The sequence below is a fragment of the Sciurus carolinensis genome, chromosome 3, assembly GCF_902686445.1.
Source record: "Sciurus carolinensis chromosome 3, mSciCar1.2, whole genome shotgun sequence".
In the NCBI taxonomy this organism is placed as follows: domain Eukaryota; kingdom Metazoa; phylum Chordata; class Mammalia; order Rodentia; family Sciuridae; genus Sciurus; species Sciurus carolinensis.
In genome coordinates this window covers 125,127,626-125,152,404 of record NC_062215.1, presented here as the reverse complement: position 1 = coordinate 125,152,404, position 24,779 = coordinate 125,127,626, and the positions used below count along the sequence as shown (strand labels likewise).

Genomic DNA, 24,779 nt, shown 5'->3' with positions numbered 1-24,779 from the left:
GTGGAAAGTTTGAGACCAGCCTTGGCAAATTAGTGAGGCCCTAAGTAACCTAGCAAGATCCCGTCTCAAAATTAAAAAAAAAAAAAAAAAAAAAAAAAAAAAAAGTAGCTCAGTGGTAAATCCCCAGTCCAAAAAAAAAAAAAAAAAAAAAAAAAATTAGCTGATATCACCCAGCAAAAAGGTAAAAGGGTGACTAGGCCATAACTTTACGTAATTTACAAAGACAGCATGTGGCACTCCATAAGAGGTAGGAGTACCTCACCACCTACTCCACCCAGATCCTCCTTCTGCAAACAGCTCTAAAGTTAATGGCTGACCCACTGAAATGTCCAGTCAATTCGTATATGATGCTTCTAAAATGAACCCAAGAGAGATGAACTAAAAATACTCAAGAGTTTTTCTCTATAGAAAAGGGAGACCCATCATTGTGCCTGGTGCTGTAAGTATTTTTATTATTATTCTAAATGGCATTCAAGTTTATCCCAAGTTCAACATCGGTCTTATCCTACTTCCTCCCACACAAGAACTCCTACAGGCAAACAGAAACTTTTAAACCAGAGTCTGCAAAAAGCCTTCTGACCCTTTGGGATTTTTCTTGTCCTGCCTTCAGAGATGGATTCGTCCCTTTCTGGGGGAAAAGTAGCAGGTAAGGGCTTCTGTCTCTGGGGCAAGCAGTGGGTGGGAGGAGCGAGGGAACGCAGGGTCAGGGGCGGGCTGTGGGTGCAAATAAATCCGGAAGGCGCGAGGCGCTCGAGGTAGCCCGAGGGCGGGGCTGTCGGGCTGCTGCGCGGGTTCCGGGTGTGCAGGTCCGCTGCCCTGGCTGCACCACTCCCCGGTGGGTGGGCGCGCGGCGATGGGTCGCGCCCTGCGTTAGCGCTCAGCCCGCGCGTCTGCGTCTCCACAGCTTGCGGTTTCTGGTCGGCTCCCAGCTGGCCCAGACTTGCTCAGAAATAGGAGGAACCGCTGTCGAGCGAAAAGTGCACACCCGGTGATTGATGAACTCTTAATAGGACTAACCTCTCCCGCCCCCCACCCTAGATACACACACACACAGAGAAATCCACCCCAGCCCCTTCCCGGGCCTCCTTGCGGGCGACAGGGGACGCGGCCGCCAGCCGGTAGGGTGATTAACTCACCGTTTGTCTTTCGGAAAGTGTTCCAGGTGGATTCAGGACCTCCGCCCCCAGCCCGCTCGGGTGCGTCACGTGGCGGCGTGGTCCGAGCGGGCTTTGTGCGGCGCGCGGGCCAGACCGCCCCGCCACCTCGGTCCGCGGCGCCTATTGTTCCCCGCGGGGGACTGGGGCGCTCAGTCTAGGGGTCCGCACCAGCCCCCTCCTTACAATGTCTCCAGGTCAGAAGACGGGTCGAGGCTTCCTTTGTGTGTTCTCTGCCGGTCACTGGCACGACGTCGTCACTGCCCCAGGGGAGTAGGGATTGTTGGTACCAGCTCCCTAGAGCTCAGCTTGCCGGACCCCGTCCCCGCGTGGCCCTTGTGGAGGAGATAGGGAGGGCTGTGGTATTTGTAGGGCGGCGCTGTGAACAATAGAGCCATTAGAAGACCTTCCATCTCCTCACAAGCCAGGGACGCTCTTCTCCCCACCTTCCAAAAGGTGCTAGCCCGACAGGCCTCCTGGCCTGGTTTTAAGCCCTGCTTCTGGAGTAAAAACACTCCAACTACCAGAGCTTTCCATGAGTCCTAATTTAAACTAAGATCTCCTCACCTGGCTCTCGTTAATATTAAAACTGCACTACTTTTGTGCTTTTCCAGATCTTATTCTTACATAAAAATGAGCCAGACAGCGGTGGGAACTTATCAAGTGCATTTTGCCATGGGCTTTGAGTGTAGCTCAGTGGTAGAATGCAACCTGTGTTCAATCCCCAGAACTCATAAATGAAAAAAATATATATTTTGTCACAAGATCTAGACCAAGAAGACACATGCAATAGCTCCTACCTTATAGATCTCCTGGAAACCCCTCACCCACCTCTGCTACTGCAAGCTACTGGACATTCTGCTACTTTGACTCTTCATGTGTGGAAATATTTTGTTTTTCTTCACACTGGACCTGTTCTAAAAATGGATCTTTGGACTTTACAACTTGCCAAGGTGGGTATGAGACCCGAGGAAAATGTTCATGCCAGGTTTATAAATTCATTTGACACCAACCTTGGATCCCACAAAATAAGGACATTTGTAGCTAGAGTAGAAAACAAGGGAACAATAGAAATAAGGTTTCATCCTCTGGGATTAGCTCTCCATTCACCATTCTCCACAGAACCACCAATGCAGTAAAAGCAGAGGATTCATCTGCCCAGTCTTTTTCTCTCCATCTGGGTTTCTACAGTTGGGATCTATGAGAGCCATCATCCAAAGATGGTAAGGACTTGATTGGGGACAACCCGATCTCAGCATCCTGAGTGCCTCAGGGTTTCTAGGAATAGGTATGCTTATCAAGGTCCTAAATATACCCTCTCTGAGAAGTTGCTGTGCCCAGGACTAATCAGGCTATAAGCCTGTGGGGACTGGGGCTTTCTGCCTTTTTTCTTGCCTACTCATAAACTTCTATTCTTCCTATTCTTTTCTTTCAGTTTCTGAAAGAAGGATCAAAGTAATGATAAGAACTCCCACATGAAGAGGACCTTCCTAGATCTGTAACTGGGATTAGCCACTTCTTAACTTCAGCAAGAAGTTTCAACTAACTCTCAGGATAAAGTCAAAACAGGCCTGTGATTGTCCCTTGAATACTGAAGGTGTAAACAAATTTCTGGTTCCCTCAGGTCAGGCAGAGGAGCACTTGTTACTAGAAGGAAGGGTTACTTCTTTGTTATTCAAACATACACCCACACACATCCTCTTCATCACTAATGAAAAGTCTCAACAGATGGAAAGCCTGGGCTCCCAAACCTGCTGGCTGAGACTATGTACTTCACTCAAGGGCCAGTCAGCTGTTCCAAACTGGGGAAGAAAGGAGCTAGTATAGGTAATCACTATCTCCTCTTACAGATAGAAATTTGAAAAATCTTGTTCAGCAAGGTTAGCAGCCTCTGGGGCCTTGGAAACCAATTTGGCTGATGTGTCTCTGATAGGGACTGGGCTTCAGGCTGCACCAAGGGGAACATACTTGCTCTATATTCTCTCCCCCCACCCTCTCATTTGAAAGCCTGTACAAAGAAATGGTACAATGGATGGTTAGCTTAATGATTCTATCAGAGGTGGATTATTCTCTGTCAGTTCCCTGGTTGAGGCCGAGGTCTGAAAGCCAGAAAGCATAATATGTTCTTAATCACCCTTTCTTACCTCCTTACCAGTGACTATTCTCCAGGCCTTTCCTCTGCAACTTCCCCAAACCCCTGACTAGCTCAGTTGGGTCACTCCACTCCAAACTGAATACTGATTTTTTTCCAACTGGTTTCGAGAAAAGCTTTCCCTCCACCTAAATCTATTCCTCCACTCCCACCTCCCATTTGTAACAAGCCATTCCATCTGCTTCGCTGCCACCCTGCCTTAATTTACACTTGATTGCCTGGGCAGAACAACAGGGATGCTCAAATGACTGCCACCCTTCATCCACACCCATAGGCCTAGGCTTGTAGCCCTGATGCCTTTCTTCATATCTCAAGAGATCCCACAACCTGCATGACCAGACCTTCCTCAATGCGTTCTCTACAGGAAAAAGCAGAGCTGACTAAGATCTTAGCAAAAGACCCATTTCCTCCCCTTGGGCAAACGAGTTAGACCTCCCAGAGGCCAATGCCCTGAGCAAGCCTGGCCCTTCCCGGCCTCCAGGCATCTGCCAGCGCTGCCTGTCTATGGCCTCCTTCACTGCAGAACCCGTAGGGAAGCTGCACACATAATGGCGCGCCTGCTTGCGGCGGACCCGGCAGCTCAGGGCACCCTCCACACAGCGCCGGTCGGTGACGCCTCCAACAACCTCGACCCTTGGTGCGTTCCCTTTTGCTCCTAGTCCACTCGTCCCGGGAGAGACAGGAGCTGGGGTGGAGATTTCCTTCCCCTGCCAACTTCCTCCTGCTGGTCCCGCTGAGGGTCCTCGGCGAGAGGAGAGGCCTGGGCCCAGGGCGCCATCACCGGTCGGGCTCCCCTCCCCCACTATCCTTTCTTTGCTTCTGAGACCCGGGTGGGAGGAGGCAGGCGCCTCCGCGGATAGAGCAGCTATTGTGACCTTCCCTCTCAGAGCGGGAACCCAGCCGAGTGTGCACCGCCGGCGGTGGCGGGGGAGGAGGCGACTGTGTGCAAACCTCGGATGCAGAAAGGGTGGCACTGGGAAATAAATGGAGGTTTGCAACTCGGGCAATTGGGCCCTTCAGAGGGCGTACGGTTGTGTTTAGATTTGGGTCCTTCCTAATACTAATTGCAGGTTCAAGAGGAGCGGAATTTATGGCGAAGGCCAAGGCAGTTTGTTTATAATTTATGAAGTTTTAAATGGTTGTGCCGCGGGCCCAGCTCTCACCCCGGCGGGCGTCCGCGTGGGAGCGCACCCTCCCAGGACTCAAAGCCTCCCCGAGCCGATCCGGGAGCGACTGTATGTTACCCATCACATGACTCACGCCAGTGGCAGGAACGGATAGGAGCATTTCTTAGAAGTCTCAGGAACCTCCGGAGCTGGGAGAAGGCCGCAGATTTGGTGCAAGCGAACCCCTGCACCCACACCCCCCCCACACACCACACACTCAAAAGGAGGGCCTGGGAGGCTGTGGCTGCCTGGAGAGGGAGCCCGTACCCCGGCACTTCCCTGGAGCTTGGGTATGAGAGGAAGCTGTTGTCAGAAGGGCCAGACACCTTTTAAAGTCTAATCCATGAAACCCTAAGCCACAGATGACACTTGGGGCTTTGCAGACACCCGCAGACTCAGCAGATACTCCTGCGGTAACACACCGCGCTGGAAAACGCCTGGAGCCATGATGCATTATGTATTTTTATTATTATTTATGGTAGGAAGAGGAGATGAGGGAAAACCGGGCTGAATCTAAACAGCCTGACAATTCATCTATTTAATACTTAGCCAGTTAAGAAAGGTGGTTGTAATCCCTGCAAGGCAGCGAGCTTTTCTTTGATTTCCCTAATAGATTAAAAAATAATTTCTTACAAGACAATTAGAAATTCTGCCTATGGATGCAAATTTCATAGAAAACAATGTTAAATCTTGAAAACGGGTAAAATATGCCTTCGTTTGAAGTCATTTATTCTGTTGATACACTTCTACAACATATATACTTTAAACCTGCTCAGATAAAGTGAAATTTAGCAAAAGGATATCCCCTCCCACCACAATCTAACATGCCATTTTAAAAACAGCACAAAGGAACAAGAAAACTAAATATTATTTTGAGCCATCATTACTTAACGAAACACAAACATCCAAATAGAAACGATTGTTGTTCCACCAGAAGATTAGAAGTTAAATTATTTCCACACGATAGGAATTTCACCTCCTGTCAGAGGGATGTAGTAGGAGTTGCATTATTTGTCAAATCAAACAGAGATGCGTGGGCTGACTTTGCTGAAATACAAAAGAATTAAACCTTATCTGAAGGTATTTTCCAAGTGCCCCCTTCATGGAATTGGGTGCAAGTTGTTTGTCCCTAGCTAGAGCCACGCTAATATTTACAAAAAAAATGGTTATAAATCTTTGAAGACATTTTGCCCGTTTTGTACAACGAAACAGGAGTAAACAAGGTGTTTATACGTGTTATGTTCCATTAATGAAACTTTTATTACTTTACATTGTGGAGAACATTTGTTTTCTTTAGAAATGAACTACCAACTACCACAAAGGAAAAATGTATGACAATGCTTTTTAGAGAAAAAGCTTAGGTGCCTGTCTCCAAATGATAAGATCTTTTCCCCATTCACCTTAGCTTTTTCATAGCTCAATTCTTCTTACAACTTCTCTTGTATCTTGTCTTTGATTGTCAGTTTTCTTTCAAAGTTTATTTTTCATTATTTAATGTAGAAAAATGAGCTCTGGCCTCTCTAATGTAACATTAGATTGTATCTAGAAAGAAGGTGGTAGAAACAGCAAAGCAGGCTCTGCTTTGGCAAAGCCTTATCCCAATCCTCCCACCCAAAACATTTCTAGGTTTGCATCCTTAGATCCCCCCCACCATATCAATAGCTGGACTGTAATAATGGAGTATCTCCCAGAACAACTGGTGCAGTAGATTCCAAATAAATAGAATAATGTTTTTCAAAGGGTCAGTGTTCCATAAAGCCTTCCACTGGGATTGTGTGAAAGATAAAGGCAAAGTGATCTGCTTGCAAGTGTGCGTGATTAACACAGATACACTTCCAACTGAGAAAATTTTTTATTCTAAATATTTGTTCAAATAGTACCAGACAATTTGAAATCAATAAACTGTGTCGAGTGGTGAGGGCTGCGGCTGTTGAGAAATGACTAACGTGTGTCATGCCATGCCACCGGGCTGCCTGGCTCTACCCATGAAGGACAATTTGTGGTCTTAATCCTTTACATCAACTACAAACACCAGCCACGGTTACAACTGTTCAAAACTACTCTCTCAACTAGTTCAGACCCAGACCGAGGGGACTAAAGAGGTGAAATGTGGCCCCCATGGCCTGGGAGCGCTTTCCTAAGCTCGGCTGGAGAATTCTACAAATATACATATAAATACATTAAGACGAGGATAAATAATCAGGGAAACGAAATGACTCGCTTCAAATAATAAATACAGATCGTTTAGTCCGATGCAATCCTTACAGGATGGGAAGGAGCATATAAATTAAGGTCTCAGAAACTAAGCTAGACGCGGGCCAGGCCCAGGACTCTCCAGGCTCTAGTGCCTCTGCAGGGCGCGCCGCCGATAGGTCTCAGACTTACCTTAGGGGCACTATTACCAGATTAGAGTCCCTCGGTCCGCAGTATATGGCACTGTCAGGCTTACGGGGGGAGTATTCTTGCGGCTGATTTATAGCAAGTCACCCAAAGGAGGACGCGCATCGAGGGGAGGCCCGGTCACCTACGCCTCTGGACACTGGAGGCCCAAGACCCGGGAGGCTGTGGTCAGACCAGAGCGGGAGAAGGGGATCTCCGAACTGCCCCGCGGGCCCCATCGTCACCCCTCCCCACCACCACTAAAGCAAAAGAGGTAATTGCGCCGCGAATTCGGGCCCACGGCGACCGCTACAGATGTGTCAGTTTGGGGGCCTCGGGCAGGCGTCCCTGAGACGAGTGGTGGGCCGAGAGATCTGTGTAGGTGGGATGAGGGTCGCATGGTCCATGGTGGTGGTTGCCAGGAATTTGCGCGGCACAACTGTAGTCCACGCTGGCCGAAGATGGGTGCGAGAGGTGGCCCAGGTTGAAGACCGGCCCGGATGCGGGCGCCATGGAGTCGACGAAGTTGCCGCCCACATACACTGGGCTGCCCTGCAGGTTGGCGCTGGCAAAGCCGCCGCCGTTGCTCGCCATGGGGTGGGGCTCGAACTCGGGCGCCGCATAGCGCTTCTGCTGTGGCAGGCAGCTGCTGAGCGGCGCCGTGTAGGCGGCCAGGCCGTACATGTTGGGCTGCGATTTGGCGAAAGCGGGCGGGGAGGGTGCGTCGTAGGCCAAGCCAGGCACCGGCGGCAGCTGGCCAGAGTATGCCACATGGCCCGCGGCGCCGCCGAGAGGCGGGCTGCGCTCCGGGGACTGGCCGGCCGGCGAGTGCAGGATGCCCTTGGCCTTCTGGTCCTTCTTGTACTTCATGCGCCTGTTCTGGAACCAGATCTTGATCTGGCGTTCGGTGAGATTCAGCAGGTTGGCCATCTCCACGCGACGCGGCCGGCACAAGTAGCGGTTGAAGTGGAATTCCTTTTCCAACTCCACCAGCTGCGCACTAGTATACGCCGTGCGCACCCGCTTGGACGCCGGGCCGGGCGGGCTCTTGTCCTCGCAGCTCTCTCCTAGACAAGGGAGGGAAAAAGAGTGGGAGCTGAGCGAGGGGGTAAGGACCCTCAGGCATGGAGAGGGGTGCTTCCCTGGCTTCATTTTCCTCCACTACTTCCTTCACTTTCAGTCCTGGGGCGAAGAAAGCGCTGTGAGCGGAGAGATTCCAAGGGGGAGCTCGCTTTCCCCTACCCCCGGCCTACCTATCAGCCGCACCTGAAACCTGCATCTGCCTTCTGAGGTCCTATTCACTATGCCCTCCCTTTCCACTCCATCCTAACCCATCATCTCATCTCCACCCAAAGGCCATGAAGGACTTTAATGAGAGATTAGGAGCAGCTGGTAAGGCCCCCCCCCCAACCCCTGTTGAAGAAAGGCTGAAGAAAGACCAGACTTCTTTTAATACTCCTCCCACCCTCTGCTGCTGGGGGGGGGGGTGGTGGTGAGGGGAGCTCCAGCCTGCCTTCCTTAGAGGCTGGCTCCTGGGCAAAGCACCCTGCGGGAGTAAATAACGGTAGTGGGGACCTTAGTACCTCACTGTAGCCTAGCAGCACCCAGAGATAAGGAGGTGATAATCTCACCCCCCAAAAGAACTAATAATGTACTGCTCTGGAGTTTTAGAGGTCCCAGGACCAAGCTGGAAGCATTTTGAGCATGGCAGTGCTAGGTGCAGTGCCTGGACACTGGCTTCCACCACCCCTGCCACCTCTCAGCTGCATGTCTTCTCCCTCACTGGGAAGACAAATGGATTTCTCCAGGGAGGGAGGGCCTGAGCCTGAGCCTGAGCTGAGGAGGGAGGAGCAGAAGAAGGAGCTTACAGGCAGGAAGACACCTTCCCCCTAGCAGCAGCAGCCTTAGACAGCAGCCGACCAACCAGAGACCTGATAACAAGCCACATCACAGGGTTCAAACTAGTCCTGGACCTGGAAGCATGTTCATATGTCTAAAAATAAACCTTGTTGGAGAACACAAGACCAGAACATTTCAGGAACCAACCGGTCTGCGCAGAGAAAAGTAGCAGCTGTCAGAGCTCCTGGCCATGCCCATCTCCTACATGCCCTGGATGGACCTAGAGAAATCCTTCTTAATTCCTGAGTCTTCCCTTTCAAAGGAGTGAAATCCAAGGCTGCTCCTGTTTACCCCAAAATCCTCCCCCACCCCAGGACATGCACTTCCCCATTATGGATTTGCTGGAATAGGAGAATTGGACTGGAGTGAGCCAAATAGAGTCTCTTAGGCTTGTAGCCTTGATGTTAGACTGGATTCAAATCCACCACTTTACAGTTTTGTAATCTTGGGCTAGTTGTATATTGTCTCTAATGATTTCTTTATCTAGCAAATGAGAATGTTACCACATACCTACCTCAAAGGATTCTTTGAAAAATTAAATTAGATAATGCTTGTAAAGTATTTGTATGGTTCTTAAAAGAATACTCCTTAGACTTTAACTCTTATTAACTTAAAGGAGTAGGGTTCATAGGATATGGGCTACATAAACACCAGGGCTTAGGAATCATATTACCTGTCTTCAATTTTTCATTTTCTTTTTTGGTACAAGGGATTGAACCCAGAGGTGCTTAACCACCGAGCTACATTACCGATGCTTTTTTATTTTGAGGCAGGATCTTTTTTTTTTTTTTTTTTTTTTTTTTTTGGTGGTGCTGGGGATTGAACCCAAGGCCTTGTGCATGTGAGGTAAGCACTCTACCAACTGAGCTGTGTCCCCAGCCCATGAGGCTGGCTTTGAACTCTCAATCCTCCTACCTGGTTCTCCCAAATCACTGGGATTACAGTGCCAACATGCCTAGCCCTTCCTTCCTTTTTAAATTTGAGACAGGGTCTCACTGTTGCACAGGCTGGTCTCAAACTCCTGGACTCAAGTGATTCTCCTGCCTCAGCCTCCCCAGTAGCTGGAAACTCAGGCATGTGCTGCTGCACCAGGCTCTGTCTTCAAAATTTGAAGAGCTGTTTGATGGAGGTGGATGGGGGCTGAGTTATGACCAGGAGCCCAGGAAAGCAGATAATATGTCAGTATAAGGAAAAGTTCTTATTTATAAACAGGAGACCTGTCCAGCAATTGCACTAGCAGCCCAGCGTGGAAGTGAGAACCTTGTCACTGCAAGGGTATGACCCCAATCAGAAACACTAAAAGAATGGGACATTTCTGTATTGTCCTCCAAGGTTACATTTAAAAGTTCTGAGTTTCTTGGTTCCTGGGTGATTGGGGCTTCCTGGGGCCAGTCTACAGGGGACCTGGTCCAGGGATGGCCCCCTCAGAGAGCTACCTGCAGTGGCACAGCTGTTCTTCTGCTTGGAGTTCTGTCGAGACTCTTTCATCCAGGGGAAGATCTGCTTGCTGATGGTGGCTGAGGAACTAGAAGCATTGGGCCCACCCTTGGCCTTCTTGGCAGGAACTCCTCCTCCAGGATTGGTGGGTGAAGAAGGGGGCAGGGTGGGTGGTGGAGGTGGGGGCTGTGGTGGCTGCTGCTCTGAGTTCAGACCAGGAGGCTGGCTGCCACCACCCCCACTCTGACTGTTCCCAGTGCCAGGTCGCATGCAGCTGCCATTGAGTTCAGCCCCCTTGTGGCTTGGGGCTCGCAGAGGTGCAGAGTTCTGGATGGAGCAGGCAGAACCTGGATAATCAGTGTCCAGGGAATTGGCAGCAGTAGGGGGTGGGTAGGGCTGATGAGGGTTGCTGTAACCATAAGTGTCTGTGGCTTTGCTGTAGCCATAGCCGCTGAAGAGTCCTGGGTTTTCATAGTATGCAGCCTTCTGCATGGTGCACTCAGGAAGCTCCAGGGCCTGCTGACCCTGCTCAAATAACATTGACTACCACTGTGTCTTTGGCCACCACCTCCAGTGTCTGCTGAATCCTGAGAGAACTGGACCAGGCCCCAGACTCCAGGTGACCTGCCAAGAAGAAAAGTGAGAGGCCCCAGAAGAACTGTCATTGGCAAGACCAGTCAGTATAGAAGGACTAGCCCAGGCTCTGTGCTTCCCACCCACTTTATATTGTAGGGATGGGTAAGGTTCTAAATCTGGGATTTACTTATTTGAGCCCTGGAAATTCTAAAGGAGTTTCACCTAAATGTAAGAAAAGACCTTTTATTCACTTTAGCTCAATTCTAACCTAGGAAAGGGCTTTCCTCCCACCCCCAGATACAATTTTCTTTCTTCAAGACTGTCAATTCAGCCTTTGAACCTTCATGAAAATGCACCTATGGTCTCATACATTTTACTGTCTCATTGAAACCTAATTTGTGAACTTCTTGCAGGCAGGGAATGTGTCTCATTTATCTATATGTTTCTAACATCATCTCAATGCCTTGCATATGCTAACCACAATAAATGCTTGTTGAATGAATGAGTGAATGAATGGGTGAGTCAATCAGTGAAACATTGGGTAATTTTTGTGTTTTTATGTTTGGTGCTAGGAATTAAACCCAGGACCTTCTGCATGCTAATCAGGGCTCAATCACTGAACTACACCCCTACTGAACTACACCCCTACCCTATAATCCTAGTGTTTTAATGCACAAAAGAAAGCCCTATAACCCACTCAGAACTGCCAGAGCCCCCCCCTCAAAGTATCTTACCTACCTAGTTTCAAAGTCACCACATCTTTCATGAAGACCCAGATAATTCACTTTTTCATGACAGGGTGACAATTCGCCCAGTTAATTCTGTGGGTCAGGTCTGTGAGATCTACAATGTAGAAAACTAAAAGAAAAAAATCAAGAAGAGCACTTAAAGACTCCAGACTTAATGTGAGGCTAAAAAATACTTCTTCCTTTCATCTACATTTTTCTAGACCTGTTATTGTGTGTTGCTACTACTGTTAAAGGGACGCCATAGAAATGGGTAAAAGGTTTTAGAATTTGAAATGAATGCAGCATGGGTAAATGAAGAATAATTTATATTATAACTTTATCATATTTACCCTGGATCTGTTCTATAAATAGATATTATTGACCTCTGCTCTGGATTATCTATACCACCCACCTTCTGCCCAGTCCACAAGCAATAAGAGAACCTCTCCTGACAGAATTGAATGGACCCAGAATTAGAAGAAGAAGGGAAAAAACAAAACAAGAAAAAGTATACCCCTTTTGTATCTCCTGACTTTTGATGGGGGATTTCTCTCCTAGATCCTTCTCCCTTCTTCTTGAAAGACTCCTAAGGAGTTAAAGTATAACTAATACCATTCAATTACTTTTGTCTGTTTGATAAAGAAAACTCACAGGTCAGCTCCCTTGTCTTAATTCTTGATCTCATCTTTCAGACAACTTTCCAGAAACTCTCCCTGGTTTCCATCATGATCATCGTGATGAAACACATTATGTAGACAGCTCATCTGGCTGAATGGGTTTGACCATAGCTATAAACATCACTTCTCCAGCACTCATTTTTCCATCTGCTTTCACCAAAAAGCCTAACCAATTTAAAAAGTTCTTCAAATTAGCTTTTTAAAGTAGTATTGTCCCCCCCAATTTTGTTTTAGAATATACATGAATATGTTATTTATCTTGGTGTGAGACAGGTCTTTCTCAATGGGATTCTAAAACACTAAGACATAACTGTTGTAGGAATTGTTTCCATTAGTGTTTGTAAATGTGTGCAGTTAAGCTATCTATTTAACAAAGCTAGACTTAATTCTTTTGATTAATTTTCTTATTCTACGTTAAAGTTACTGAATATCAAATGGATGCTAACTCCTCATCCTGTTACTAATATTTTCATGTGTTTGCCCCCAGGCCAAAAGAATAGATTGGTTAAATTTCAGGACTTTTCTGGGATCCTGCTTCCAGTCTTACCCTCTGGAAGTCTAAATGGTCACATCAGACACCACCAGAACTTGTTGCTGCTTCTGTCATTCCACTGACAACTGTGGAAACAAAACATCCCCCTCCTGCCTCCAAAGTTGACCAAGTTTTCCTTACTAGGTAGGGCAGTCACATCAAAACAGCTTCTTTATAAACTGAGTAGGTCTGTGGGTAGAAAACTATGTCCATATTTGTTCCTGTGGCATATTCCTGGAGTAAGCTCTGTGTACAGACCTCAGAAGTACAAACCCTGGGTAGCTTCCTGAGTAACCATAGTCTGTTCTCCTAACTGTTTACATGATTCACTACCTTATGTCCATTTCCACATGTAAGGGTGCAAGTTGTGCTGTTCTTACTGGAGAAGACTGTGCAGTGTCCCAATGAAGTCTCCTCTCCTAAAGCAAAACCTAAGATTATTGTTATGAAACTGGTAAAAGGGCTTATTTCTTTCCAGAAATCACTACTCCTTGTGAACTTTGCTTGAACCTAAAAAGCAGGAACGGGTCATAAATCACTTGGACAATGGTCAACTGTTCAGTGGCTCATCTTTTCCATCACCCCTTCTCAGCCCTTTTTTAAAGGCTTTCTTTTCTCGCCCTTTGGTACCTTTGCTCATTTGGGATCCAAGACCCAAATGCCTTGGGGTAAAGACAAGCCCCCGGGGGGAGGGGCGGACGAGCAGTGTTTGGTCTTTTTTCCGAAGTCCTCAGTTGTCCTTTCCTCTCCCTCTTCCTCATCCTTCTCTTCTCCACCCCTACCCCAGTCCGAGGAATGGGACCGTGCAGCCGCCCCAATCCCTTCCCGCTCAATCCCCAGTCCCTTTTGGGAAAGAGGCGCCAAATAGGTCTGGCTAGTCCTTTCTCCAGGTCCATGAAAATTGCTCAACTCAGTTTGGAGGCCTAACCGTAAGCCTGGAACGCAAGGCCAAACTGTCGCCAACCAGAAGAATGGCGTCCTCGAAGCCACCATCACCCTCTCCCTGGCTGCGCTGTCCTGCAGTTTCCGCCGCTACTCCAAAGCAGCAGAGCCCCTATACTTGCTCAGTGCACTTAATTCTGCCCAGGATCAATACCTAATATGATACCGAATAAATAAAAGGCGCTCACAGCGGCCAGGGGACGGGGTTATTAAGCAGCTGGAGCTCTCACGGTGCATATCAATGCACCTGTCATTGTGGTTTGTAACAAAATTTATGACTGCGACCACGGCGGCAGTAAACGCTTCAGTAAGGAATGAAAAGAAAAACACTTCCCAAGGCCCGGCACTTTTCAGAAGTGGAAAGCAGGCTCCGCGTAGGAGGCAGCGCAGCAAAAGAATTCCCTACTCCGCACTTTTCCCGCTCATACATCCTACGAGCAGCGGGATTATATAAAGTAGCCGGCGCCCGCCATTGAGAGCAGCTCTGCTCCTCGGCCAGAGGCGGGATGGACGCGCAGCTTCGCGGAGGACCAAAGACCTGCTGCCCGCCATGGCCTCGGACACCGGGAGGCACCACCGACTCGCAGAGGCCTGCCGGCACTCGCTCGCTCGCGGTTGCCGTGGGAAGGCCTGGGGAGGGGGAGGCTTGAGAAAGGAGGGTATGACAGTCGCTGGGTTTTGTCTTGTGTTGCACCTAGTAAATCACGGACGGGTACCCTCAGTCCGTGCAAGCTGAAAGAGAAGGAGGAGGCGATGGTGTGCTGATTGAGTCAGTTTCTATCAAAATTCTCTAAGATTCGAGATGCCTCGGCTTTTCTCCCTTCTTTGCCTATCCTAGGGCCTCAGAAGCCCATGGATCTCTTGAAGGACATCCCTGTCAAATTCACTGGAACCGAGCAACGATTCTCCTCTCCCTGATGGCGTGGCCACTTCAGGTTTTTTGAAACTACTCCTTTTCAGGTTTGCTCAGAAGTGGGTTTGTTTATTTTGTCCAAGTTCTCCCTCTCTTTCAGCCCAAGCCTCTTCTGTACTATGGGATGCACATTCTAAATCACTCTTATATAGCCCGGATAACTTAATACTGTACTATGCCCTGCATTTAAGGCACTGTGCTCATCCCATTAAAGTGCCATAAATTTGAAGGCCGATGATCAGTTATCATGTAACAGGCGGCAGTTCACACTGAGGTGATCCACTTCAAAGCTGCCCTTTGTTTTATGTCTTGATGTATGAATCCTGAGATGGCTACCTTGAGTTGCAGGAAAAATGAAAATGTAGAGGAAATTATTTTTTTAAATCATCCTCACTCACCACAAATTTTATGTGTGTTTTCTTGAATTTTGTTTCTAACTCTTTTTGTAGGCTCTTCGGTTTCTTTTGATATTCTGTGGAGGCGGATCTGGAACAAAATGGAAAACTCAATAGCAGCCGTTTCTTTCTTACAAACACACGTGGAGAAGATTTACCCCCTTTAAGAGTGCCATAATCAATGTGACTATTGTATGTGGTGCCTGCAGTCATTCCTGAAGCCTTTTCCCCAGCAGAAAGAAGACTCAGTTGGCTTCTGGGGAGCTGGAGGCCTTAAACACCAAAGTCCTTGGCTGAATGGGGGACAGCTTGGACCTGAGGAAAGTGCCAGACCCTCTGGCAGAGGGTGAGCCTAGTGGGTCAGAGGTGTGCCATGTAGTGGTGGGGGAAGTAGTCAGCTCTCCTCCTGCCCCCACCAAGCTAAATGCTCCTGCTCCCAAACCCAGAGACCAAGCCAACCCTCTAAGGAGCAGAATAGGACTGTGCAGAACCATGGAGGGGGGAGGAAGGCTACAGTTTAGGACAACAGGAAAGGAGGGTAATTATGCAGATTATCTGGGAGCATCCTAATCAGGGGCTACACTATAGAACCTTACTAAAGAGGAAGCTGGGCACTATTTCCCACTTTGTACATTTTATCTTTATCTCAGATGATCTCCCAGACATTTTCCCATCAAGTACCCACCACATGCTTGGCCTGGGCTGCTCACTCCGGTGTTGGGATTAGGCTGCAAACCGCTAAAGATACAAATATCTTTTCTACCTCCACCCTCAACACAAGAGCAGGTTACCCACCACCGCCGCTGCTCAGCGGGTGCTGGCCCCCAGTCAGGTGAAAGGAGAGAGACGCAGTCTTCCTTTTGCATCTACCCTGTGCAATTTGTCGACTCAGTAGCTTGCAAACACTAAACTGCACCCGGGAAAACCCCACACACAAAGCGTACAGGGCGCTTCTAAAGACCAGAGCGCGAAGCCATAAGCCTTTGAAGTGACCTTTGGCTCGCACCGCAATAACTCACCCCTTAATGAACACCCAACGGAAGCGCCTCGGAGAGATCCCAGCCCGGTAGGGCTCCTAACTTCGCGCCCCGGCTTCAGCTTCCCAGACGACCCGGGCCCAGGGGCACAAGTCACTTGATCGCACCCCCACCCCCGCCCCCAGTTCCTTCGGCTGGGCAGGGCCCTCAGGGCGCCGAGGCGGAGGCGCAAAGTACCAGGGCTCTCAAGCCGGCTGGTCCCGGAGCTGCTTTATATAATACATTCACGTGGGCGGACGTCAACTCTCGACGCTTGATTATTTTTTATTTATTTTTGAAAAAAGGTTTCTTTAGAAGTAGTAGCGTCCCCTCAGAAGAGCCAAGTTGGGAGGCCACCTAGGGCGGTGATCCCCAACGCCTCTAGCTAGATTTTGTTTTCCAGCTGCCGCGGAACAGGGTAAGTTTGAGCCTGGGTGTTCTGGGATGCGCCGGTGTGCTCTGAGCTCCGAGCCAGGAGGCTTGGGAAGGGGAAAGGAAAGAGGACACTAACTTGGTGAAAGTTGAGGCACCAGACGAACCCCCAGCTCCCTCTCCTCGCTTCTTCCCATGCCCACTTACCACCCAGCGTTGACCCAATTTTAGCTTCTGTCGTGCCCCAAGTCGCCAGCTTAACCCGGCTGGCTCTGGGCCACCAGTTGTAATACCTTGTCCATAGCCAGAAACTTGGAGAACGGGAGGGAGTCCTGTCCTCCAGTTGTCAACCAAAAGCTACTCCAGGAAGCCCTGGGCCCCATACCCACCCCCAGCAGCACTCCCAGAAAACTCTTTAGGATAGGGCCAGTGTGGAGCCTTGGTGGGGATTATTGAAAATTTCGGGGAAGTTATAAGTGAGTGCTCCATGGGGCCAAATGAAATGCTGCTAGCAGTAATTGGATTCAGCTGACTAAGCTGGCAGGCGTGCAGCTCCGAGGCAGTGAACGAAGAAAAATGTTCACCGACTTTAAGTTCTGATGGACCCAAGCTCAGGCAATTGACAAAACAACTTTACTGCTCTCCTTTCTATGGTGAGGCCCCTGAAAATCAGTCTTGCCAATGGACCTGTCCCAACATAGACTTTGGGAGTGCTCCTTGCTTTGGGGATCCCTTCCCCATAAGGTTCAGTCTGGTTTGGCTCAGTGGCCTTCTCAAGAGCACACAGCCGATCACTGGATCTCATGAAGCAACTCACTCTGGCCTTGGCAAGGAAAGACCTGGGATGGGTTGTCCTGTCCTCCCCCAGCAAGAAATCTCAGGAAACAAGGAAACAAAAGGATGGATGGGATGTGGGATTCAATATATGATTTAGCTTTCACTCAGGGTTCATTGGGTAGAAGGACCCAGAAACACTAAACCTTTTCAGTCAAACCCCTAGATTTGTAGGAAGGGAGTGGAGAAGCCTCCCAAACTCTTCAGGGTAGTTTGGGGGTTCTTTTAAATTTTCCAGGAGAAGCTCAGGAGCATTTTACTCCCAAGAGGGGAAAAATACTAAGCCAACAGCAAGAGGCAAAGAATGAGTATGTGGAGCTTGATCCCAGAACAATGCAGGGAGCTGGCTGGCTGGCCACTGAGTTTATTTTAAATACATATAAATCAACCCGCCTGCACCCAGCCCGGCAGCCCAAGACACAGAATTAATATGATGCTCCATCTTACTTTGGCAGTGACAGTGTAAAAAAAAAGTTTCTTTTTATTCATTTCATTTTCAGCCCATTCTCATAACTGCCCGTTACCCTCAAAATACTAACTCCAGCCCCCAACCCCCTAACCGAACCCCCTCCTCAAACTGCCTCCACAGCCCCCAATACTGTCAGCCACCCTCCAAGCCTTGCATGGTAGTGTCCTCCTAACCTTTGGTAGGCGGGGAACGTCCCCACAAAGCTCACCTCCTTACGATTAATCACCGTCCTCGATGTATATGTAGAAGTGTATCTAGGTCTACGCAGGCTGCCTCACCAATTGGCAATAATCAAGATCACAGATTACACAAAATAAATCATATTTAGTATCCCGCTCAGGGCAGCAAGCAGCCCCGTTCCCAAAGATTTCCATTTTGTCATGCAATTGCTTACCTGTATCCCAATTTATCATAAACCTGGTGTCCTCGGCCTCAGACTGGGCGCCAGTGGGGGGCAGAGCTAGCCTTCCCCCTTTGTCTGCAGACAGCACTGTCCCAACCCTCCTCTTGCGCGCTCACAGACGCGGCCATATACCCGAGCTCACGGAATTCCCGGTAGAACGGAACCAGTCTGAGGTTCAACTACCAATAAACGCAGGAGGAACGAGTTCGTAGTCCCCGAGCTGGCTTCGCCTGCGCTGCGCTCCGGCCCGTCCACCCGCCCGCCGGTCAGCTCTCAGGCCCAAGCAGCGGCCACTCGCACCCCCACCCACTCCTAGGTTCCTGCCCAGCCCTCCCAGGCCCCCCAGAGCTCAGGGTTTGTTTTGCTTTCCGAACGTAGTCCTTTCTGGATTTGGAGAGAGCCCCGGAAACCCCCTCATAGTCGGAAATACAGACGCTGCCTTCAAATGTGAGCATATTTGTTCACGTGACCCCAAGGGAAGATTGTACTGATTGAGGCTGAAACTTTCACGCCATCCAGCCCCGGAGCGCAGCCGGGCCTGGGGGCTAGGAGGAGGGGCGCTAGAGGCGTGGGACCCGGGCGCCTTCCTAGTAGACTCGGGTGGGTGTGGGACGGAGGGAAAGTCTCCGTCTCTCAGCTTGGGACTTATCCGGTCACAGCCTGGCGGCATGCAATGGGATGGGGACTTAGTCTCTCCCCGCAACGGCAAATGACCCTGGTCCGGCCTTCCGCCAGACTAGTTCTGGGGTTGGAAATTTTAAAAGCTATCTTCCTTAGAGGCGTGTATGGAAAGGGCTGTGAAACAGTAAGTTTACTGTCCCTTAGCTCCCCGGTCGCCGTGCCCGGTATTCGGCATCCAAATGCACCGGGGCAAGACGCTCCCCGGCCTCCTAGGAGGACGCTCGTATCTTCCCAATGCCTTGGTGAGGCACTGAAAGTTGTGGCACAGCACAGGCTGTGGGATTCGCTAACTCTCAGCCCTGGCGGGTCACCTCGGGGAACCTTGCTACCACTACTATTCCTTGGGGCCTAGGCTCGTTCTGCGGACTCGCCGGCAAGCCGCCGCTTCTGAGCCAGAAAAGTCCCCTAGCAGACAGCCAGGAGCCTCTCTGCACCCTGAGTACCCCCCGCCCCCCGGGGTCCTTCGAGGCCGGAGTCGCCTAAGCGCTGAGCCGCAGCCTTCGGTGACTTGTGCATCTGAGCTGGGGGCCAACGGATCCCGCAGGCCCAGCGACAGCCAGGCCGCAACTTCCCGCTTCCTGCGGTGCCTCCAGGAAGGCAAAGGGGTTTGCGGAATTAGTCCCTGCTGGGTTTACCTGGGGGACAAGGAAACTTCTATTTTATAAATATTAAATCATAATAGGATCCCACCGTGCACCAAGAGGTTGGGTGGGATTCACCGTACCCATTCTGCATGTGGGAAGAAGAATTAAGCACATCTGGGCCAGCGGCCAGCCTCCAGTCTCTATCTCCTGGATTGTAGCTAGCTTCCACGGATCTCCATCCCGCTGGATCCCCACCCCAGATCCCTCACTAAGAAAAGCTCTTCACCCCATCTCCGAAAGGGACTTTCATTGCCAATGTTTCTTCTCAGCGGCATCAGCCACGGAGCTGATCCCCAGTAGCTGCTTAGAAGGTCTCAGACAAGCGAAAGTGCCCAGAAGCAGTAGATGAGCACAGGAACAAGGGAGAAGGTCCTCCGAATCCCTATCCCAGAGGCTCTGGGATGTCCCTGAGGACGGACGGTCTGTTGGCGAGCCCCTCCTTTTGTTCACCTGTCCCGACCAGGGCGGAGACCCTCTCGGGGTGCCTCTCCCAGCCCGACCGTGGGTGTCCCACTCCACTCCTACTCGGAGGACCCCGCCCCCAAACCTCCCGCCAGGGGCCAAGCCCGAGGCCCGCGGCAAGTGTTAATCCCCAGCCAAAGAGGGGGGTTGCTTTGCGGGAATTTGTCTCCAGGAAAGGATCTAAGCCTTCTTCAATCGGAGCATATGTTCATAGAGCAATAAACCGGAAAGATTTACAGTCCTCGCCCGGCCCCCAACAGCCTCACACCCTTTCAGGAATTACTTACGATGATTTATCACACCAACTCGGGCAATTGTCACACTGATAAAATAGCCCGGGCCGGTGCCCGCCAAGCCCAGGCTTTGGGAGGCTGTTGGCTGCCGGGCTGCCAGCCGGGCCGGGGAGGCTTTTTCTGGGTTTCTTTCTGGGCCTTACAAGGGGATGTCTGGGTGGGTTGAAGTGGGTGGGGGTGGGAGGGGAGACCATTCTCATTGAGAAAAATGCAAGCAGCTCAGAGAAAGCGCCCGGAATCTGCGCCGGAGTCACTTGCTAAGCACATAAACATTTGTCATCTTTGAATAATTGAATTAATGTGTTATTGTTTGAATGTATAATTCATAACGGAGGAAACTTTGTTTCTTTCCTGACGGGAAAATATACACACACCAAAAAAGAAATGAAAACACATACAGTCGCAAAACAACCACCACAGACAGCTTGCCCCAGCTTGCTGAAATCACCCTCAAAGCCCATGGAGGCATCTCACGAGGGAAGAAGGAGAATAAAGAGACTGTTCTCTGGGACACACAGGTCAGATCTGAGAGTTGGAGGAAGAGAATGTTTGCTGCTGCCCCCGGCCCAAGTCCCCAGCAAGCTAGGGGTGAGGTGTGGCGGAAGCAGAGTGGGTTTTAGGACTTCAAATTTGGAGAGGGGGAGAAGGCTGAAATGGGAGCAAACGAGAGAAATGGCCTTTTGCGGTTCACCCGGGCCTCCCCCGCATATCCCTTTCTTGGAGGCGCCCCTCTCCCGGGGCTCTCACACCCAAGCTTCCTTTTTCTTTTATTTAGATCTTAAAAAAAAAAAAAAAAAAAAAAAAAAGTAAAAATACAAAAATACAGGGAAAATAAGAAGAAACTCCGCTCTGGGGTGACAGAAGCAGCAGAGCTTGGGTGAAGAGAGGGGAGAGTGGGAGAAGCAACTCGGAAATCATTATCTGTTGGTTAAAACCTGCCTGGGGTAAAATTTCAACTCAATTTTATAGCCTTCTATTATGACGCAAAGAAAAATTTACGACCCTCGCTTGAAAAGAGGGCCGGGGCCTTTTCTCGCCAGTTTAAGAATAGCAGCAGATGCCGTGACAGCGACCATTGTTCCCGGTAGACACAGGCGACCGGGCAACCTTAGCCCGCGTGCGCCAGGCGTGTCCCCAGCCGGGCCGGCTTTTACAACTCTTGTTGTCTCCGAGCAGCCTGTGCGCACCCTCTCCCTCACCCCTCGCACCCTCGCCCCTTGCACACCCTCACATCCTCTCTCTCTCTGACACACACACACACACACACACACACACACACGCACGCACACTCGGCCGCTCTCAGTAATTTTTCATAAGTGCAAAGCTTTGCTGAACCAAGGGTCACCATCCAAGCCACTAACAACTTCTCGCCGGCGCGCGGTTCCAAATCAGGAAGCAAAGGGAACTATTTGTCAGCGGCCCTGACAGCTAAGTTCATTAAGGATTTAAATCTGATGAAATAAAAGTCGCCAAAATATTTACCTGCCGGCCGCGCTCCCGCGCCCGCCGCCGGGGGCCGGGGGTGGAGGGCCGGGGGGCGCCGCGTGGCCCCCCTCGGCGGGTGATATTCTTGGGATCCCTGCACTTTCCAAGTCGGAGAGAGCCCTTTGCGTGGCAGATTAATGACGACTCCTTGTTTCTTAAGGGACGTGCTGAATTAATTATTTCGCCAATCACGTGGTCGGGACTTGTAGAAATCTATTCTTATCATCTTCCTTGCACTTTGAAAATTCTCCGGGTTATGAAAGGCCCTCCCCCGGCTGCCAGCGAGCCCCGGCCGCCCAGCCCGGCGCGGGGGGCAGGGAGGGCTCCCCAACATGGCGGGCGGGCGGGAAGCGCCGTCTGCCGAGGGTCCCGATTTACTGTACTGTATTCAGCGAGCTCGGCTATGGACTCGCTTCCTTCTCGTCCCTGCCGGTGATTCAATACACACAACGGTATTGATGTATTGGTGGGCACAGGAGGAGCCATTAACCAGAAGACGGGCAGAGGACAATCATAAAATGTGTCTGAATATTTAAACTTCTGTCTGCACACTTATAAATACACATGTCCACGCGTCTGAAGCAAGCCCTTCCATATATTAAGGACACATGTCTGATTTTATGCATTCTATTCATTTCCTGTCTCTATTAAGACCCCCATCTATTTTGGGACTTCTGTCTTGGCCCCCTTTTCAAGACTGAGACCAAGATGAGGAAAAGCCCTGGCGATAAAAATAGTGCACAGTACTTTTTATAGTGGGGAGTGTTTATTGTTGTCTGAGGGGCGGAGGGGTGCTGAGAAGGAGGGGCAGGTGCTGAAGGCCCCAGGTGGGGCTGAGCAGCACCAGAAAAGTAAAAGGAGCCCAAGACTGGAGGCCAGCCGGGTCAGATCTGAGCAGCTACAAGACAGCCTCAGCTCAGCCCAGGACCAACACTCTCTCCCAGCGTCAGGGCAGCCAGAAGGTTTCTCATACAAATCACAAAGTCTTCCTCTGAGAGCTCCTAGACTGAAGGGGTTTGGGGCTGGCCTGCACCAAGCAGAAAGCCAGCGTGGTGCCCCCTGTTAGCCCAGGCAGTTACTTCTTTTTCTTTCAACAAATGCTGCCCAACACCCTGCAACTTGAATTCAACCCCAGACTTTTCAATGCTCCCAAAATAATGGTGACCAAATTGGGAGTGTGTGTATACTGGGAGGGGGTAATAGCAATTGCTAAGCCTTGTATTCCTTAACCATCACACCTTAGGCACCAAGTAAAAATTGGTGCTAATTTTTTGCAGAAAATAATAAGTTGTTTATATTCAATGTTAGCTTTTAGAAGACTTAAAGAATGCTTCTGTCAAGGCACCAAACATGAGGGAGGTTTTGCTACACCTTTTATTATTTCAAATATAGATCAATGGATTACATCAAACTACAGCAACAATTAGTATAAATAATACTTTAATCAGTGGCAGCAAAACATTGGTCAATTCTATTTAAAAAGCATCTCGTGTGAACAGACTCCATGGGGCTGACTGACAATGTCATCTCACAACAAAGGCTGCAATGGACAAAGTGAGATGGGAGTCTGAGGAGCAGTGTCCTCAGCAACACTTCACCTCCCCCTGTCATGACCCCAACACAGGTTTAAAAAAGTAACACCACAAAAGCAAATACTGCAGGCCCATATATGGGGGGAACAAACTGGAAATAAATAATAGCAAATGGGCTCTGGAGTCTTTCCACATCTAGCTTTCTCCAGAGCATATTCCCAGATGGAAACTGATTTCCTTCCCTGCCCTAGGTGGTTGGAGGGCCCTGCCCCTTTCCTGGCCCACTCCTGTGGGCCCAAATGGATACTGGGTTCGAGTGGGGCATCAGGGCTGGAAGCTGCCCTCTGGGCCATCCAGGCTCCATTAACATTTCAAAAGACAATCCCTTCGAAGCTGAGAAGGAGAGCTGAGACTTATAAACAAAGAAGTTGTTTCTGGATGAAGTTACTTTCCAAAGTAGTGGGACTATGTTTGAGAAGGATCTGAGGTTTTCTTCAGGAAAACATGCCACTTGACTTTCCTTTGAGACAGGGAAAAGGGGAAAAGTAGTGTGGCATTTGGTCTGAAGTTAGGTGAGCAACCAGAACTTTTTGGGAAAGGAAAATCTACAGGATAATCTCTCCATAATGTCTTTGTAGTTAGATGTTGTGAAAACATATACTTCTTTCTTCTCCCAGGGGGAAGGTTCAATGCATGCACAGATTAGGGTTTTTGGAAAGAATTTTAGCAACTCTCCAACTTGCCTAAGGATAGCAGCTCTTTTCAAATGCTATATCCAAACACTGCTCTCCACGTTGAAGGGGAAGAAGGGTATTAGAGTCCAAAAGGTTAAGGGTTTAGAGGTCAGTCCTCCCGCCTGAAATACAGCTAATCGAATAGAAAATTTGTCCTCTGGATGAACCTGATTCTGTAATTTAGCCGAACTTCAGTAAAATACCTTTTCAGCTTCTCAACGTGGGGCATCAGAAAAAAGACATCTTGACTATGTATGAACTCTGTGCTTTTTGTCATAGAAACAATGATGCGAATAATGCAGGAATATCCATCTTTAATATCCCGACGTGGCGATATTCAAGTATTGCCATGTGCAAGTCTGAGAGCCAGGCTCACCCCAAGGAAGAACAAAGAGCTGTCCCCCAGGGTCTAATACAAAAGACCAAGGCTTGGAAGATACTTTAGAGAAGCGGAATTTAGCCTAGGGACTCCAGTGAATACCTGCCCTAAGCTCTCAGGAGACACAGCACCAAAGAACACGCCTCTTTTTCCCTCTTCACTCAAGTGTATTTTAAGAATTACCACTAAAAGCTTTCAAAACATTCTGAAGCACTGGAAAAAAATAACTTCATTATGGATCTTAATAATAATATTAAGTTTTCAGATTACCCCTTCTGCTTTCCCACTTGGTCACTTTTTGGTAGCTGCAATAGGGGTTTCTTTTTCAGAACCTTTTCTGTTTTGGAGGCTTTGGGGTTCAAACTTTTGAATACTTGTTTCATCTGAGTATACGAACTCTAAACATTACCTTTGACTCTTTCCCCCTTATCCTTAAGGGTCAACATTTTTAGAAAAATGAGCTTTAAACTCTTCCCAAGCATGACATAAAAAAAAAAAAAATGACCAAAGAACATCTCTCCTGTT

The 24,779-nt window shown here is 49.3% G+C and overlaps 1 protein-coding gene and 1 long non-coding RNA gene across 14 annotated transcripts in view; one reads left to right on the top strand and one right to left on the bottom strand.

Annotated features, from left to right (window-relative positions):
• Window positions 1–175: 175 nt before the first annotated feature.
• LOC124980181 (uncharacterized) lies at window positions 176–6,556 on the top strand. The gene is made up of 3 exons (XR_007107752.1): window positions 176–646; window positions 1,920–2,107; window positions 2,590–6,556. It is a non-coding gene; the product is annotated as an uncharacterized LOC124980181 (long non-coding RNA).
• Hoxd3 (homeobox D3) overlaps window positions 4,928–24,779 on the bottom strand; it is a 37,388-nt gene continuing 17,536 nt past the window's right edge. For 2 of the 13 annotated variants that reach the window (XM_047545483.1, XM_047545473.1), the window contains 4 exons: window positions 14,954–15,041; window positions 11,502–11,621; window positions 10,187–10,811; window positions 4,928–7,918 (listed from right to left, as the gene is read on the bottom strand). In XM_047545483.1, coding sequence (XP_047401439.1) covers window positions 7,161–7,918; window positions 10,187–10,727 — 1,299 coding nt within the window. In that variant the 5' untranslated portion in view covers window positions 10,728–10,811; window positions 11,502–11,621; window positions 14,954–15,041 and the 3' untranslated portion in view covers window positions 4,928–7,160. The other 11 variants (XM_047545484.1, XM_047545475.1, XM_047545476.1 and 8 more) reach the window with 10 other exon arrangements.